Below are 20352 nucleotides of genomic sequence, written 5' to 3'. Positions count from 1 at the left end.
ATAAGACAGGAAACCCAGAGCTAAATAAATGTTGCACCTTCACTTTCCATTTGAAAAATCCAACCAGAATTAATTAAAAATATAATCAGTTCGGAAATAAAAATATGATGATACAATTTACTAAAAGCTTTTTCTGGCAATTATGATCACCAATAGCCTCTGTAATCTAATAGTCTTATATCAGCCATGGGTTTCCATCTTCCTTCTGAAACCTATGTTAGAGGCAGTCCCAAGAAAATCATAGAGTTCTTTTTTCTCCTCATTCTTCGGTAGATACTCAATGGATATGAAATTGTCCAGATATAAGAGGATGAAGCAAAAATCCTAGCTAATAATCCCAAAGTAAATTATTATACTTATTAGCTAGATAATTTTTCTTTGCTGATGACTCATTGACACCATTTATTTGCCAAATATTTTATGAAGACTACTCATTGTATTGTAGACACAGTAGGAAACAGAGTTTACAATGATCCTATAATCTCAGACTAAACAGATGTAACAGATAATTAGCTAACAATGCCAGGCAGTATTCAGTCAAGAAAACTCTAATTCATGGATACAATAGGAATTGGTATCTGGAAAAATAGTGTTCCAGGCATATTTGGAAACAGGCCTATAAATTGACTTGTTCTCTGGAAGAGGAATAGAGTTGATGTGAAGGGGTGATGATTATAAATATTTACAGAAGATTGAGTAATGTCTCAAACTAAATAGTAGATTGTGAATTTGAGACTAGTGAGAGGTTTGAGTGTGATGATATAATAGGGGCAGTTTGAAGATTATACATTTAGTCCTTAGAGATATGGACCCACAGCCCACTTACTGCAGACCAGCAAAGATTTAAGTGAGGCTCTCAGAACTGTAATGGTAACTGTAAATATGGGCCCTTTAATAGTGAAGGCTATTGTTTAACTCCTAGAGTCTTCATCTGTGGCTTATAACTACACACGGGGTCACATAACTGTGGGTATCCCCCCAAATCTGATATCAGTAAAAGGTATCTTAATGTGATGACCTAAAATTAACTGAAGTCAACCACTTAATGAATCCATGGTGTTTGGGGCTATGTTTGTCTGTGCTGTATTTCTCAGGCAAAAATGGGCCAAAGTGGAAAAGTTAAAGTTCTGACCTAACTTATTACTCATTCCCAGTGGCAGGGATTTCTTACATTTGAAGATAAATTGGATATCTGAACTGAAACAGTGATAGGTCTGGATTTTTTTTCAGCGTGTTAACTGCTGTCACATTTTTCCCAGGTCTTTAAAAATTTAATATACTTTCAGCTCATACAGTAAAATTTTTAAGTACTGATGCTATTGGGTATCACAGAAGGGAAGTTGAATTATAAAACCTATCTATAAAAGTATATACACACAAAAGTGATGGGAGAAGAGTAAAAGTTTTCTCTTTATTTGTTTCTTGGCCTAAAAAAAATCCCCTGGATCCATTTGAGTGTTTCTTTTATCTTTTTCCTTTTTTTTAATGAATCACTGTGAGATACAGTTACAGACTTTCGTGATTATTTTTCATCATGCACTTTTTTAAAATATGGCACTTTAAAAAAAAATCTCAGTGCTAGGATGAAGGAGACATTACTGGGTCCTGCTCGAGGCAATCAACGAATAACAGGATGGTCGTGATCGTGATTGTTTCAGTCATGCGATGTCTGAGTACCCATCCAGTGCCCATTCTTCACCACCAATGTTCCCAGTACCCCACCCCCCACCCCACCTCTTCCCACCCCTTGCCTTTGTGGCAGGCACATTCCCTCTTTCTCTCTCTCCTTTTGGGTGTTATGGTTTGCAATACAGGTACTAAATGGCCATAATTTTTGGTCTACGTTCAGGAAGTATCTACCATCCCGAGTGAGCCCTCCAACCATTCCGTTAGGTCTGGATTTTTAGAGTACTAAGCAGATAAAATAAACACTTTGTGGAGGCTGGTTTCAGCTTGATACTACGACCCTCATTTGTGTAGAAAAGTGTGAGCCAGCTTTTAAGTCAGTCCAGAGACGTGGTAAGCATTTCAGGAAATTCATCACAGTAATTTCTCACAATAGTTTTGAATAAGAGAGACTTGCAACCCTCACTAGAAGTCTTCTTCTGCCCCTTCTCCCACTAGGAACAAAGGGAGATATTCGAACAAATAATCAGCAAAGCCTTTGAACAGATTGAGTTCGCCCTTACATGTGTTTCTTTGGAGGAATTTGATGAAGAGGGAAGATTTTAAAGTAGATCTTCAATGTGTTTTTTTGCTATTTCTTATTTTAAAAAAGTTTTATCTAAGCAGTATCTGCAGTGCCTGCTTCACATGTAATTTCAAAGAAAATTGTAATAATGAGGTAGATGTGTGCATTACTTGCTTGGTTGATTGGAGGAGTTTTGAGATCTGGTTCAGTTCCTAGTCTTTGAATCAAAAGACTTGGAACCAAGTTCCAATTCTACAAGTCTTGGCCTCATGACCTTATAGAAGTCACACAAGTTCTTGACCATGACTGTTGTTTTCCCCACCATGATACATGTCGTCTGTTGTGTTCATTTTCACATTTACCAAAGTTTCACTTCTTTATCCTTAAGATATTGCATTGGAGAGATGGTTTGTGGGTTAAGGCCCTGCCTTGCAGTCAATTTCTTTTGATCCTGGCACCAGATGGTCCTCTGTGCATTGACAGGAAGGACCCCCGAGTGCAGAAACATGGGCACTAAGCACTGTGAGGTATGGTGAAAACATAACTGCACCCCTGCAATAAAGATTATAGATAAAGTGTCCTTTCCTTAGAGAAGTCTCCCATAACATTTATATCTAAAGTGGTACCTGTATCAATTTTCTAGAGTTGCCGTGTCAAGTTTCTATCTACTAATAGCTTAAAACATCAGAAATTTTTCTTTCATAATTCTGAAGTATACATGTCTGATATCAAGGTGTCACTATGAGCATCCTCTCATAAAGGCCCTAAGAAAGAATCCTTTGCTCTTTCTTAGTTGGAGGTTGTGGCCATGAATCATTGGTGTTCTTTGGCTTATAAATTAATCACTCCAGTGTACACAGTTTTTACCTGTGAAGAGATAGGAATGGATATTAAATACTGATTAAGGAATCAACAGATCAGAATAACTCTTATCAACATATAGTTTCCAAATAAAGAACAGCACAAATCTTTAAAGGAACTGCATTTAGAATTGAGGAGATACACCTATGTCAAAACAATAATAAGGGAAGATTTGAACACCCTACTCTTCTTTCCTGAGCAGATCAACCAGAAATAGCACAGCGGGTAGGGCGTTTGCCTTGCATGCAGCCAACATGGCCGACTCGAGTTCGATTCCTCTGCCCCTCTCAGAGAGCCCGGCAAGCTACCGAGAGTATTCGATATGCCAGACACAGCAACAACAAAGTCTCCAGTGGAGACGTTACTGGGCCCGCTCGAGCAAATCGATGATCAACGAGAGGGCCTTTACTTTTTTAGAAATAACATCAGCAAAAAATAAGGGCCCTAAATGAAAAATTGGAAGAATTAAGATTAATAAACATGTACAGAATCCTTCTTCATAAATATGAATACACATTCTTTTCCAGAGCACAACATTTTTTAGGCTGAACCACATGCTGGGGCACAATAGTAATGTAATTTCTATTGGTTTACAGAAATAGAAATTACATTAAGTATCTTTCTAGATCACAGTTTAACGAAGATAGAACTGATAGCACAGCTGTAGGTCATTTTTCTTGCGCATGTTTGGCTGGCAGAGCCAGGTTCAATTCCTCCACCCCTCTTGGAGAGCCCAGCAAGCTACCGAGAGTATCTCGCCCGCACGGCAAAGCCTGGAAAGCTACTAGTGACCTATTCGATTTGCCAAACACAGTAACAACAAGTCTCACAATGGAGACATTAATGGGCCCACACGAGCAAATTACTGAACAACAGGAGGACAGTGCTACAGTGCTACAGAAACTAATCATAAGAGAATGTTGGGAAACATTCCAAAACAATTTTAAGAAGCTAAACAACATGTTGTTAAATGACAGTAATTTAACAAAGAAATCTGGGTCAAAGAGAAATCTAAAGAAGAAATTAAAAGATTCCTTAAAGTGAACACAAATAAAGACACAAACTCTCAGAATCTATGGGACACAGCCAAAAGCAGTACTAAGGAGGAAGGCTATGTAGGCTTTTACCAAAAAAAGTAAAAAAAAGGTCAGATGAGTAATGTCACCACATGTCTTAGAAACTAAAAAAAGAACAACAAATGAATCCCAAAGTTAGAAGAAACAATGAAAATTATAGTAGAACTTAATGATAAGAAATTTAGAAAAGAATACCATGAGTAAATGAAGCTGAATTTTCAAAAAATAAGAAAAGATCAAAATGTATTAGCTAGATTCACGACAAAAAGAAAGAGAGAAAACACAAGTAAATTGGATCAAAGGATCAGAATAAAGAGTAAAATCACAACAGTTGCCTTTCTTATAATATGAACAATCATAAGAGGTTATTGTGAACAACTTTATCCCTTTAAGAAGGGAAGCCTAGAAGTGGCTGAATTCTTAGAATTCTGTAACAATTTCAAGACTTAAGCAGGAAGAAGTAGAAAATCTGAACAGATCAACCACGAATAAGAAGTTGGTATAATAAAAAAAAAGTAGTAGCAAATTGTAAAATCAATACACATTATTCTTATCTTTTGCACTTTTGTATGCAAAGAATGAACTAGAAAATAAAGAAACAAAATATACTACCAACATATTGTAAAACTTCAAGAACCCTTAAATCAACTTTTACAGGGGATGTGCACAACTTTTACATTGAAAATACTAAGATACTATCAAAAGAAATCAAAAAGGATACCAGAGAGTTGAAAAATACCCCACTTTCATGGATTGGATTTGAAGAAGTAACGTCAAAATGATCATTCTTTGCAAACAATACATATTGAAAGAAATTCCCATCAAAAGGTCAATGATATTTTCAAGGACTTTAAAAAAATTGCTAAAATTTGTATAGAATCATACAACAATCTGAGTAGCCAAAGCTATTCAGAGAAAAAAAATGCATTTGAGAATTACTTTATTTCATGATGCACATGCTATGATGCACATAGCACAGCTGGTAGAGCATTTGCCTTGCACGCAGCCGACCCGGGTTCGATTCCTTCGTCTCTCTCTGATAGTCTGGCAAGCTACCCAGAGTATCCCGCCTGCACGGCAGAGCCTGGCAAGCTCCCGGTGATGTATTCGATAAGCCAAAAACAGTAACAACAAGTATCACAATGAGGATGTTAGTGGTGCCCGCTCCAGCAAATAGATGAACAACAGGAGGACAGTGCTACAGTGCTACAGTATTTCATGACTTTAAATTGTGCCAGGGGTTGAAGTACAGAACAGGAAGTAGGGTGTGCCTTGCACATAGTTTATCTGGGCTTAATTTCTGGCACCCCCTGTAGTCCCCTGAACCTCACCAAGAATGATCCCACAGTTTAAAGGTAGCAATAACCCCTGTGCCCAGCTAGATGTGCCCTCTCCCCCATCGTGGTATCAATCAAGCTATGGAACAATCTAAACTGATACTGGAATAAAGGTAGACTCTAAGACCAATGGAATAGAATTGAGGGCCCAGATATAAATCTCTATTTATATAGGATAACTCTCCATAAGTTTATATATTTACAGAGAGTTAACCTATAACAAAAGAGCAGTTACAGACTACCAAGCCAGCTCCTCCACCAGTGTCTCAAGATCTCTCTATCATTTTCCAGTGGTCTCCTTCCTGACCCCTTCAGTCAAATAATAAAATTTCTTCGAAGATTATATCAGCACTGAGATAGAATCTGCATTTGTCACTTCAGTTTCTTCCAGCAATCTTACAAAGTGGGAATGACCGAAATCATGCAATATTAGTTTTTTCTCTCATTTACAGAGCTTTGATTTTGATGCCCAGAGCACCTTAGTAGATACATGGTGCAATAGCTATGTAGAAGATACTTAAGCACATGCACTTGTCTTTGAACTGAAATAAAATGTTTTTTTTAAATCTTAATCACAGCTTTATTATGTCTGATAAAATCGATTCTTCATATGATACTGTATTTCCCAGGTTCCTTCTGGGCAAGTGACTGATTAAATTCTTTCATTCTTATGGCCTATTTACTTAATAATGAACTGCTTTAGGATACTTTAGGTAAACCCCACTCTGGACATGATATGCCCAGTTTATTTCAGAGGTCCCAGTAGAGAATATTTTCCAGATAAACTGTTGTTCCACTCAACCTAACAGATGCATATGTTTTGCTCCTGATGAATCTAATGACCTCCCTTACAGTAATCATTATAATTTCTTGCAGAATTCCAAAAGGGGAAATGATACTAAGAATAATGTTAGATAAAGAATATGGTAATGGTTATAGGATAGTTAATTTATTTCTTAAAATCTAAGTAATATTTTTCTCTTAAAGGCCTATATAAGTTTCTTTAGTTTTTCTGTGAGTTAAGTTTTATCAATGCTTATTTGATTTTTAACAATGCCAATGTACTGATCAAATAATTGTCAATTGTAATTAAAATTATTCACATTTTTAAAAATATTTAATTTACATGATTCTGTATGTTTTAGAGGTTCGATTTTATGCCTCCTAAAATTAAATAATATCATACCACACCCATCACTGAAATTACAATTTTCTTCTACCAGTCATTTGAATGCCATCTCCCCTCTGTCCTATCTTCCTTATACCTTCCATAATTTCCACCCTGTAAAAAAATTCCTTGCTTCTTGGCTTTAGGGCCACACTAAGTGGTGCTCAGGACTTACCTCCTTGCAGGGCTCAGGGTACCATATGGGGTTCCTTGGATTGAATCTGGGTCGGCTATGCACCAAAGCCCTACCTGCTGTATTTATCTCTCTGTTCAGAAAAATTACTTCTCGTATTTAAGCAAAAGTGAAGTAGCTGTTAAACTAAACTTATTTAAAGGATAACAAAACATACTAGATTATGTGTATTATGTAAATCCCCTAGATGGGGATAACAGAACTTCTTTTTTTTTTTTCCCTTTATTTTATTTTATTTTTTTTAAAGTTGTAGATTTACAATTTTTTGTGCTTTGGTTTCAATTATACAATGATCAGATACCCATCCCTCCACCAGTGCCCATTTTCCACCACCATGGATAATATCCCTCCCACCCCCATCCCCTCATCCCCCCTGTCTCTGTGGCAGGGCAATCCCCTGTGTTCTCTCTCTCCGTTTGGGTGTTGTGGTCTGCAAAAGAGGCATTGAGTGGCAAACATGTTCAGTCCATAGTCTACTTTCGACATGCATCTCCCCTCCTGGGCGAATCCTCCAAACATACTTTATTTGGTGCTCCCTTCTCTATCTGAACAGCCCTTTCCTCTAGGATACCCGGCTGGCCTCTAAGTTATGGAGTAATCCTCCTGGTGCTGATCTCAGCTATTCTTGGGTATTAATCTCATACTTTGTTACTTTATATCCCCCAGATGAATGCAATCTTTCTATGTCTATCCCTCTCTTTCTGACTCATTTCGCTTAGCATGATACTTTCCATATTGTACCACTTGTATGTAAATTTCATGACTTCATCTTTTCTAAGAGCTACATAGTACTCCATTGTGTAGATGTACCAAAGTTTCTTTAACCAGTCATCTGTTCTTGGGCATTCAGGTTTCTTCCAGTTTCTGGCTATTGTAAAGAGTGCTGCAATGAACAAACAAGTGCAGATGTCACTTCGACTATACATTTTTGCCTCTCTGGGATATATTCCCAGGAGTGGTATTGCTGGGTCAAATGGGAGCTCAATTTCTAATTTTTTGAGAATCGTCCATACTGTTTTCCAGAAGGGATGAACCAGTGGACATTCCCACCAACAGTGAAGGAGTGTCCCTTTCTCGCCACATCCACGCCAGCATCGGTTGCTTTTGTTCTTTTGAATGTGGGCCAGTCTCTGAGGTGTGAGATGGTATCTCATTGTGGTTTTGATCTGCATCTCCCTGATGATTAATGATGTAGAGCATTTTCTCATGTGCTTTTTTGCCATTCGGATTTCTTCTTTGAGAAAGTTTCTGTTCATTTCATTGCCCCATTTTTGGATGGGGTTGGATGTTTTCTTCTTGTGGAGTTTAACCAGTATTTTGTATATCCTGGATATCAACCCCTTGTCAGATGTGTATTCGGTGAATATCCTTTCCCATTCTGTAGACTGTCTTTGTATTTTGGTCACTGTTTCTTTGGAGGTGCAGAAGCTTCTTAGTTTAAGATAATCCCATTTATCTATCTCTGTTTTTACTTGCTCGGCCAGTGGCGTGGCATCTTTGAAGATACCATTAGCTTCAATGTCATGGAGGGTTTTGCCAGCTTTATCTTCAATGTACCTTATGGTTTCTGGTCTGATGTTGAGGTCTTTAATCCATTTTGATCTTACTTTTGTACATGGTGTTAGGCAGAGTTCTGAGCCCATTTTTTTGCATGCAGCCGTCCAGTGATGCCAACACAATTTATTAAAGAGGCTTTCCTTACTCCACTTCACATTACTTGCACCTTTATCAAAGATTAGATGATCATATGATTGAGGGGAGATGTCAGTGTATTCAACCCTGTTCCATTGGTCTGCAGTTCTGCCTTTGTTCCAGTACCATGCTGTTTTAATTATCACTGCTTTGTAGTACAGTTTGAAGTTCGGGAGGTTGATTCCTCCCATTTTCTTTTTCCCAAGAATTGCTTTAGCTATTCGTGGGGGCTTATTGTTCCATATAAATTTCAAGAGTGTTTGCTCCATTTCTTTGAAGAATGTCATGGGTATCCTAATAGGCATTGCATTGAATTTATACAATGCTTTCGGTAGTATTGCCATTTTGACAATGTTAAGTCTCCCGACCCATGAGCAGGGGATATCTTTCCATTTCCTCATGTCCTCTTTTATTTCCTGAAGTAGCGTTTTGTAGTTTTCTTTGTACAGGTCCTTTACTTCCTTAGTTAAGCTGATTCCTAGGTACTTGATTTTCTGGGGCACAATTGTGAATGGGATTGTTTTTTTCATGTTGCTTTCTTCTCTCTCACTGTTTGCGTATAGGAAAGCCATGGACTTTTGGGTATTGATTTTATAACCTGCAACTTTACTATACGAGTCTATTGTTTCTAGGAGTTTTTTGGTGGAAGTTATTGGGTTCTCTAAGTAGAGTATCATATCATCTGCGAATAGTGAGAGCTTGATTTCTTCCTTTCCTACCTGAATGCCCTTAATATCTTTTTCCTGCCTAATCGCTATTGCAAGTACTTCCAGTACTATATTGAACAGCAGTGGAGAGAGTGGGCATCCCTGTCTCGTCCCTGATCTTAGAGGGAAGGCTCTCAGTTTTTCCCCATTGAGGATGATGCTTGCTGTAGGCTTGTGGTAGATGGCTTTGATTATGTTGAGGAAGGTCCCCTCTATACCCATTTTGGCTAGGGTTTTCATCATAAAGGGGTGCTGGATCTTATCAAATGCTTTCTCTGCATCTATTGATATGATCATATGCTTTTTATCTTTTCTTTTGTTGATATGGTGGATTATGTTGATTGATTTCCGAATGTTAAACCATCCTTGCATCCCTGGGATGAATCCTACTTGGTCATGGTGTATGATCTTTTTAATGAGTAGTTGGATTCTATTTGCTAGTAGTTTGTTGAGGATCTTTGCATCTGTGTTCATCAGGGATATCGGCCTGTAATTCTCTTTCTTTGTGGTATCTCTGTCTGCTTTTGGTATCAGTGTGATATTTGCTTCGTAGAAACTGTTTGGAAGTGTTTTTGATATTTCAATTTCGTGGAAAAGCTTAAAGAGCATTGGGAGTAAGTCCTCTTTAAAGATTTGGAAGAATTCACTAGTGAATCCATCCGGGCCAGGACTTTTGTGCTTGGGGAGACTTTTTATTACCATTTCAATTTCCTTGATGGTGATAGGTCTGTTCAGGTATGATAACAGAACTTCTTCTTCAGCTTTTTGTTTGGTTTTGTTTACTCTTCTTCAAGCTTAGGTTCCTGCGCTACAGAATTGAAGCAGTAATCACAATTCTTTGGGTTATTTAGGGATAATATGAAATAATATCCGCAAGGCATTTTTTAGCACAGTACCTGGCACATGATAACCATTCATTAAATGGTAATCATTATTAATATTATAACTTACTGTTAAAAATAAATCAGTACTCTTTGTATCCCAGAGAGAAAAGACTAGCCGTGGTATAAATGAATGACTCATAAAGATGTTTCTAAGAGAGAAAATTACTTTTTAAAGAAGAGAAAAACAGGAGCAAAAACTTTTGAAGTGGCTAAGATATTTTTTGATAAATTTAGTAATTGTCTTTTACAGAATCATCTTCTAAAATATCTTCCCCCTCCCCACCATGGATTGCAAATATCCCAAGAAATCTGCTTTACCAGAGATAAGATATTTACAGATACATTTAGATAAGTCATAAGATTTGTTTTTTAATGATAATTGGCATTTTATGGACTTAATTATTTTAAGTTTAGTAACTGAATTTGACCACATGTACATGCGATCTTAAGCAAATACTCCCAGTTTCCTCTTTGCCTTTGATTCTGAGTAACAACAGCTGATTATTTAATTATATGTGTTCCTATATTTTAATTGTTAGCTGTGGTAAGAAAACAAGATGCTTACTGTTCTGACAGTAACATGTAGCAAGAGTAGACTCATACCCAGTATTATTTATAGGGTCAGGAGCAAGGATACCCTAAAAAGTAGGGCGAGTACAGAATGTGCCACTTGAAGACTCTAAATATGTTGATTGACTTCTGTACTGTATTTTCACTATGACAACTACAAAAAAAAAAATAGTAATGATTATAAAATCCTGTCCAGACCAGTTTCTGACGCATTCACTAGTTGCCAAAACCTCTTGATTACATTCAACAACTCCCTGACACACCTAAAACATTTGGAGACAGATTAAGTTTTTTGGTTGGGGGGTGTAGGGTTGCCTGTGATGCTGGAGGCCACCATGACTCTATTCAATGTGCTCCAGAGGCCACTCAGCGCTTAATGGGGATGCCCTCCAGCCCTTTGACTTACCTACCGTGCCCAGGAGCAAATTTAGTTATCATTATATGCACTCCTGTTTAATAGCTGAGGTATAAAATATGCAAAGTTGGAATTTGTTTGAGATGGACAAAAGAAAGGGAGAGAGGGAATGAAAGGGAATGGAAAGTAAATCTTGAGAGTATTTTAGCTGTTGTACTCCTTGACAAGAAGGCCATAAGTTATGCAAGATTATTTAACATTATCTGTTTCAGAGGTCCCCAAACTTATTTACTCTTATCATCCCCTTATATTAGAAAAAAATACCAGTCCATGTGCCGCCAGAAAATTCCTTCTTTTTATTTTTATTTTTTTTTATTGTTTTGGGTCATGCCTTGGGTGTTTAGGGCTTCCACATGGCTCTGAACGCTCAGGAATCACTCTTGGCCAGGCACCAGGGATTTTATCGGTTGCCCAGGATCAAACTGGGATTGGCCACATGCAAAGCAGCTGCCCTAACTGCTTTTCTATCTCTCCAGCCCTGAAAATTACCATTTTTAAGTGAACAAACAGAAAGGTTACTATGCTCTGGATTACCCCAACACTTTAAGACTCGGATCACCCAGTTTGGGAATAACAAGTATAGTCAGTGGCGGGCTGGGTGAGGGGAGAAGAGTAAATCTGTGAAAACAGGAGACATAGTTGTGATTTTAAGCAAGATGTTAATGAAAGTGTTTTATGTTTAATATTTTATCAGAACTTTATATCTGATGAATGATATAAATGTTTCATCAAATAACTTTTAAAAATTGCACAGATATGGGGCCAGAGTGGTAGTACAGTGGGTAGGGCATTTGCCCTGCACGTGGCTGACCCGGGTTCGATCCCCGGCATCGCATATGGTCCCCCGAGCACCACCAGGAATAGTTCCTGAGTACAGACCCAGGAGAAATGCCTGAGCATTGCTGGGTGTGACCCAAAAAGCCAAAGAAAATTTGCACAGATATGTTGGTAAAAGTTTAAAAGAAGCACGTCTATCTCGTTGAGTGGTGTCAGGAAATGTCATTACATTTGTGATACCATGATTATTGGCAATGCCACCAACATAGCAAGATAGAAAAGTAAACCATCAGCCAATGCCTCTGTTAGCAAGACACGCATAATACAAAGACCATATCCTCATAGCCAAAGCAAATGGGTAGCACAAAAAGACTAGACAAGTCCACAAGTAATAGCAAAGGACATCATATATGAGACTGGTGGTTTAACTCAGTTTCACTGTGTGCAAAACAGACAATATCCCATCTTTAAAGTCTCTCCTGCCCTGCCTAGATCTTCTAAAGCCAGCTTGGATGTGTGATGCTCAATCTCAATGCTAGTATCTTTGAGTGTCCACTGAATATTTATGGGAATTTAAGAGAACCTCCTGAGTACTCTAAGTGACTTCATAATTGATCCCTAAACAGAGAGCCAGGAGTAAGCCCTGAATACCACCAATTGTGACCATAAAAAATCAAAATAAAATCCTGAAAAATTCACCACAAATGCTACCCTAGAAAAGAAAAGCTTTGGGGGCAGAAATTTTCAAGAATCGATGGACACCTTTGGGACAGTGAGTCTAATGAGGATTATATTTCATTTGAAAATAGAATTTTTATTGATTAAAAACATTTGAAATCAGAACATTTGAAAATATAAAATGGTGCTCTGGTGCAATGCATTGGTGTGATTTTATGGTGAGCATGTGATGCTTTTTAAAAAAGTATTAAAACAGCTTTGAATTTATGTTTTCTGTTTAGAAGTTGATGGATTTTGAGTCACAAGTTTTCTTCTTGCAACACTCCACTGGCCTTTCGGAATCAACCACTTTATTTCCAGCACTAATTTTTTAACCTTTATGTATTTTGGATATAGTGATGACACCACAAAAGATTCAGACATGTTATTTATCTCTGTCTTAGGCGCAGGGAGTTTTTTTCTTGATAGGTTACAGCTCAATATTGCTCCAAATTTTCCAATTACCTATATTTTTTCATACAGACTTTGATACAGTAGTTATATATTTGAGAAAATGCAAAATGATGCATAAAAAAGCCAGCACGTTTAACTTATTTATACATTTATTCAAGTGTTATTTATTGAATACCTTCCATGTGTCACACACTGAGAAAAACTGATTCTGTCTTAGTAGAAATTAATCTTGTGCATTGGATTAACAATAATTTAGCAAGAAGCATGATAAATAAGCAAAATATAAACTACCTGGGAAGGATATTTTCAAAGGATAGCTCCTCCACTTACCAGTAGGGTGGTAAGTGAAGGAGAGAAGAAACGGTCTGACATTAAATAGTGTGGTTAAGTGGAGGCTACTTTTAAATAATGGCTTGAGAGCAGTTGAAAAAGAATCTCAAGGATAAAAGTAATTATAGGTTTGAAATTTTATTAATTTGTTTTTTATCTGTCTTTTACTTCCCAGCAAGGGGATACAAGGCATGTCAAAGTGAACTCTTTCTTATCTTTCTTTTCTCTTTGTAACTTCAATGAGAAGCGATAATTATATTCAATTTTTTCCTTTCTACTTAGCTAACATTAATAAATGTATTTCATGGAATTTCTGTCCCTCAGAGGTAATAATAAGATTTACTTTGGGAATTTACTCTGGAAAGACTGAAGCAACTCAGTCTAAGTATGTTGCATAATTTTGTGCCCTCATCGTTTCCTAGAAATATAAAAAACATACATTGTTATTTCTAGAATGATGTGGCTGTACCAGTTTTGTGGAACAAATCAAATTATTTTTCTTTGTAAGAAGTTAGTAAGATTCAGTTAGAAAATTCTATTTTCTCAATATTCTTTATTTTAGCATGATTGAACAATAAAATTTGTGTTTCTTATAGGTTGTGTTTCTGGCAACTGCATATGCAAGTCCCCAACTCACAAATGGAAGCTGCTCCGTGATGGCTGCAGTGACACATTACCTGTACCTTTGCCAGTTCAGCTGGATGCTTATTCAGGTTGGTGCTGCATCCTCCCTTGCTTCATGCTTTCCATTGGATATAGGGGGCAGTGATCTTCATATCTGATACTTTGGGTACTGGAATATGAATAATTCTATGTATCAGTCACTATAATTCTAGGAGAACTATGCAGGGAAAAGCTTATAGCCTGCAAACCGTTAGGAAGTCTAGTGTGTTTGAGGAAAAGGCCAACAATCTAGCATGGTTGGAAATAAGAGTGGTAGTAACTCATGACGTGAACTCTGAAAGGGACAATAAGAAACTTGAACTTTCCCCTCCTAGAGGAAGTCATAAAATTATTTTAAGAAAGGGAGTGACCTGCTAAGATTTTGATTTTTATAAAGATTTCCCTATTTGTAGTCATTTGAGGACAGGAAAAAGTTGATAGGTGAACCAATTAAATAGCTTTAGCTGCATCCCAGGAAGAAAACATGGTGATGTGAACTGAGGAGATAGCAGTAAAAGCAGAAGGAAGTGGGGGAACTTTTGAGTTGTTTAAAAACTTTTTATAAGTTTTTATAAATAAAATTTATGAATAACATGGGTTGGACAGGTAATTCAGAGGTTAAAGTACTTGCCTTGGGGCTGGAGTGACAGCACAGCAGGTGGGGCATTTGCCTTGCAAGCAGCCGACCCAGTTTCAGTTCCCAGCATCCCATATGGTCCCTCAAGCACTGCCAGGAGTAATTCCTGAGCGCAGAGCCAGGAGTAACCCTTAAGCATCGCCGGGTTTGACCCAAAAGGAAAAAAAAAGTGCTTACCTTCCTTGTAGTCCCCAGCAACACATATGGTGATCCCTGAACATAGAGCCAGAGGTAATATCTGAGCACTTTTGGATGTGACTCCAAACCATAAACAGACCAAAAGCAAACAAGTAAATTATGAATAATGCAAAAGAAACTTTAGCACAGCGGTAGGGCGTTTGCCTTACAAGCCAACCCAAGTTCAATTCCTCCGCCCCTCTCGGAGAGCCTGGCAAGCTACCCATGATGTATTCGATATGCCAAACACAGTACAACAAGTCTCATGATGGAGACATTACTGGGCCTGCTTGAGCAAATTGATGAACAACAGGAGGACCGTGACCATGATCTTTTGAAACTTAAATCTTTCCTAGATTTAAGAATCTTTCCTAAGAGTCTTTCAAGAATCTTTCCTAAGGTTTTGGCATAAGTATCTGGGTGAGTGGTGGTGTCTTAAATAACAGTGACTTGAAAACCCTCATATTTGGGACTTTGTGACTGAGAACTTTGGGTTCAATGGAAGGGGCATGGGGATCCTCTGCCTGAATCCTCCTGTTTCCAGCAGCTCAGCAGTCACACCAATAAGCCACTTCTGGCTGGCACAAGATAATCTCGTCATCGGCCTTCTCTCCCAGAAAAGAACATAGCATGATACTCACCATAACCATGCCTGCCACCATACCCCGCGCCAGGCTGTTTCATTTGGGGTACCCTGGAGGGGGTCGAGTGAGACCCCTCAGTGCCCCAAGGGACTTAGCCCTGGTAGCCGAAAACCACCAGATCTCAGCCACCATGCTCAGAGCTGCTCAGCCTCACCCACGAGCGAACCTATTCCTGGATCACTCAACTGCATTTGTGACCTCAGACATTTCCAAAGAGTACCGCACCACATTTGATGGGGTTCAAAGTAGTTGGCAAACAATCTTAGAGAGAATTTTTTTACAGATAAAGGTAAAGGTAAAGGTAAAAGCCCTCCCGTTGATAGTTGATTTGCTCGAGCGGGCCCAGTAACGTCTCCATTGGAGACTTTGTTGTTACTGTGTCTGGCATATCAAATACTCTCGGTAGCTTGCCGGGCTCTCCGAGAGGGGCGGAGGAATCGAACTCGGGTCGGCCATGTTGGCCGCTTGTAAGGCGAACTCCCTACCCGCTGTGCTATCGCTCCAGCCCCAGATATATATATATATATATATATATATATATATATACACATTTATATATATATTTTTTAAGCACACAAGGCTCAACCTTTAATAACATGTTAGTGATCTCTTATAGCAGGGCTTAATGGACCCTGGGTGAAATACAACAATCTTCACTCTCTTTCCTCTAAGGAAACTTTTTTGGTAGCATTTTCAGTGGTTTTTCATAACAAAAATAAAAAAAATATATTATTTTGGTTCAGCGCTGGGGCGGGGGTTGAGGTTCGGGATGAAAACATCCAAAAAACGGTGGTGGGAAGATGTAATGGTGATGGGATTGGTGTTTGAATATTAAGTGTAGCCAAATATTGTGAATTAATTTATAAAATAAAAAATAAAAAAGATGACTGGAAATTGGGGCAAAGATGATATATTTTGAGAGGGGCTGAGCATGAGATACTTGCTGTGGGAGTGTGAAGAGAAGTGGGATGCATAGAACTGAAGGACTCCTTATTCTGTTACAAAATGCTTTGGGAAAGTATTGGCTTAGAATTGGAGTGTGGAGGCATTGCTTTGGGAGAGATCACCTACAGAAAAAGAAGCGAGATCTGAGGTGTCTTATCATAGTCTTCTGAGGAACTAGAAATTTGAGGAAGAAATTTAAGCTCTTTTGACTAATATCCCAATGTCTCTTTATTATATGCTCATTTTCTTGTTAAAGATTCCCATGAAGGAATTGGAACTACTTCAGTAGTACTAATGTCACAAATTAAATAGCTTGACTAAAATGATTCTGTAGATAATACTTTCTCCACAATCATATTGTTATGACTCTTGTGTGATGAAAATAGTTTTTTAGTTTGCATGGGAAGTGTTTTACATCAAGAGCTATATTCTGGCACTTGCATTTTCTTTTGAATTGAAGATGTATTTCCACTGTGTAATAAAGATTGAAAGAGAGAAATGACACTGAGAATACTGCACAGACTCATAAAGCAGTTATTTTTTCCGAGGTGCTGTAATGTTAGTAAACTTCAGTAAGAGACGAAGGAGAGGAGAGTTGAATTATTCAGTTAATCTAAATAGTTGGAACAATTAAACGCACGATTCTGACTGAATTCTGCCATGGCCACTATAGAGTCTTTCAAACTTTAATCTTTCTTTAACTTTTATCAGTTATTGGCTCTCCCAAATTTTCATTCTAAATTGTGATCTCGAGATAATAATTCCTACTTCTTAGAATTATTATGTAATAACTCTTGATAACTGATTATGTGAAATTTCTGGTACTTGAGGGGTCAAACACATAGTACAGGGATTAAGGTGTTTGCCTTGCACATTGCCAACACAGTTTTGACCCCCAGCAGTACCAGGACCTATGAGCACTATTAGAAGGAATAAGCCTTGATCACTGCCCCATGTGGCCCAGAAACCAAAAAGAAAAGAAAATATTATGATATTCTCCAACAATTAAGCAACAGTATCTCTAAGCCACAAACAATTAAAAATTGATTTTGAAATTAATTTTTATTAAATTAAAATTTTAAAATTGAAATATCAGGTGTTAATCTTGTTTCAAAATTCTTGAGGAATTAGCTAAGCTGAACTTTTCATTTATGGTTTGTGTATGCTCACATTATTTTCCTGAATTTGTGTCCCCCACTGGAGTGCTTGACGAACTTATCTATGCCCTTGACCTATTCCGTTTTAATGAAGGACTTGGATAAAAACACAGGAAACAGGCATACTAAATAGATAGATAATATAAAGCTAGAAGGATAGCTAAAACAGCAAACTGCTTTAATTAAGAGCACAGGTAGAATCAATACAGAGAAACTATAGAGTAGACTGAAACTTAAAGTGAAAAAGATATACTCTGATGGGGGTTAAATAAAAATGTTAATTTAACACTAAAATGATTAGGAATACAATATTTCCAGGCTGTCTAGAGCATACCAACTACAGTAAGTACAAAACAACACAGGACAGAAAGTACCGGGGAAGAGGAACTAATCTTGCTTGCACCTACCTGGGTTCGACCTCCAGTATTTTCTGTCATCCCTTCAGCACCTCCTGGAGTGATCCCTGAGCACAGAGCCAGGAGTTAAGCACTGAGTATTGCTGATGTACTCCCAAAACAAAGTAAAAGCAAATACAAAAACCAGATCTAGACTGAATTAATAAGGAAAAGAAGGCAACGGAGAGAGTTATTGTTACATTGTGATGTACAATGAGCAGTCTAGGGTCCCTGTAACCACTTTCATGCGTCAGACTACAGTAGGAACCATTAACTAACCGGGGAGAACCCAGACATCAGCCCTGTAACAAACATTGAAGTAGCTGCAGTTACCTAGTCTGGAAATAATTTAGGGATATATGATGGCTATCTGTAAATGCTGATGAGTCCTCCTATGGGAAGGAGTGGGCTATCTATATATAGCTTAATTTTGAAAAAACCAGAATAAATTGGTCAAAAATTAGGGAAGCACATTTTGATTACCATTAAGACTTTCATAAGTAAAAGTAAGTAAAGGCCCTCCCGTTGATCATCAATTTGCTCGAGCGGGCCCAGTAACGTCTCCATTGGAGACTTTGCTGTTACTGTGTCTGGCATATCGAATACTCTCGGTAGCTTGCCGGGCTCTCCGAGAGGGGCGGAGGAATCGAACTCGGGTCGGCCATGTTGGCCGCTTGTAAGGCAAACGCCCTACCCGCTGTGCTATCGCTCCAGCCCAAGACTTTCATAGTCAATAATATATTGTCAAAGTTGAAGAGGCAGTTTCTAAAAATAGATATTCTTTAGTTACAGGAATATATTCATATGGGGAAATGACCAAATGTCAAACCTGTCTTAGGCATTTTTTGTGCTTGAAAGTATTTCACACAGCTTAATAGAGATTGGTGTATTCCTGTGTCTTTTTCATGCGTTAAGGAAATACGGGAGTGGCTGATATACATTCAGTAAACTAGATTTCTGTATGGCAAATGGTTTAGAAAAACTATTTAAATTACAATAAGCTTAATGCATTTCAGGTGGTGCACCACACATTTTTCATGGTTGTGATGTGACCACAAGGGAAAATTTCAATAACGCTGGAAATCTAGGTAGAGTATTGCAAATGAGTTACTTCCTGGCCAGTGGTAGGTACTTCACCAATCTTTGTTTTCCCATATAAAAAAATACTATCTGCTAAAGTCATTTTTAAATCTAGAAGCCATTTTCAAAACAATATGTAAAAGATTAGGTTATTTTAACCTGGTACTGTTAGTCAAATCTGGTTGAAAACATAAGAAAAATATTAACTTTTTAATGGTTCTACCTTACATGTTAGCTATATAGAGAATCTGTTATTACCTATCCATGTGCATAGCTCACACAACAAAAAATTAATCCTTAACTTTTATGGATTTTGACACTACACCTGGCTTTGCTCAGGGCTTACTCCTGGCTTTCTGCTCAGGGGCCTCTCCTAGAGGGGCTCAGGAGACCATATGTGGAATCCAGGTCAACCATGTGCAGGACATATTCCTTCCCCACTGTATTATCTCTCTGGCCCCTAATCCTTAACTTTTAATCATTGGGCCAAACAGGTCAGAATTACTAGGATCTGAAGCATATCAGTTCATTTAAGTGCTTTGTTGTGAGTTCAGGGAGATTCGTGCAGTAGTTCAAACCTTTGCCCCAATGCTCACCCCAGCATCTCCAGATGTTACTGGAGAGTCCCTCATGGCTCCTGAGCCCCCTAAACTGTCTGCCAACCTATAGGTCGAGTTTCCACTGAAAGTCCCATAGGTTTATGGAGCTCTGCTTAGGCAATCCCTCCAAAATAATAACAAATAAATAAATTTCATTTTTGAAAAGATTTTTACTATTGTATCAAGTACGTAAGACACTCTTAATTGGTTCATATTTTGTAACAACCAATGAAACTACTACAGACACATGTGTCAGTAAATTATGACCCCTAAATAAAAGACTTTTTTTTAAAAAAAATCAGCAATTGAGGCCCGAGCTATAATTATTATTCTTAAATTGTATAATAAATCAAAAAAATTTATTTCAGGGTCATAAAATAAAGAACAGTTACATTGCTAATAAGTTATGTAACTTCTCTAGGCCTACTTCGTTTGTTCAATCTTTTTTTTATTGAGCTATCATAGTTTGCAATAGTTCTGATGTTGTGTTAGAACTGCAGTACCTCCATACCATGCCAGCCACTGGAGTGAGCCTTGGTTTCTTATCGAAATAGTCAGTTCTGTAATAAGTGCTGCCCTTTGAGAACTATGGAAAGAAAAAAATGCATGGAAAGATACCTTGAAATGGTACTAAATATTAAGCCACGGGCACTCCACATATGGTTTATTATATTATTATTATTAGTAGTAGTAGTAGTAGTAGTAGTAGTAGTAGTAGTAATA

At 37.8% G+C, this 20352-nt stretch overlaps 1 protein-coding gene across 1 annotated transcript in view; it reads left to right on the top strand.

Moving 5' to 3' along the window:
- ADGRV1 (adhesion G protein-coupled receptor V1) overlaps window positions 1-20352 on the top strand; it is a 561793-nt gene that overhangs the window by 334136 nt on the left and 207305 nt on the right. Inside the window, exon 83 of the mRNA XM_056112517.1 lies at window positions 13929-14045. Within this exon, the coding sequence (XP_055968492.1) occupies window positions 13929-14045 (117 nt within the window). The remainder of the gene's footprint in view (window positions 1-13928; window positions 14046-20352) is intronic.

Source organism: Sorex fumeus, unplaced genomic scaffold, assembly GCF_029834395.1.
Source record: "Sorex fumeus unplaced genomic scaffold, SorFum_2.1 ptg000018l, whole genome shotgun sequence".
NCBI lineage: Eukaryota > Metazoa > Chordata > Mammalia > Eulipotyphla > Soricidae > Sorex > Sorex fumeus.
Note: the sequence above shows the minus strand (reverse complement) of the source record. Positions and strands in the feature narration are given on the sequence as shown.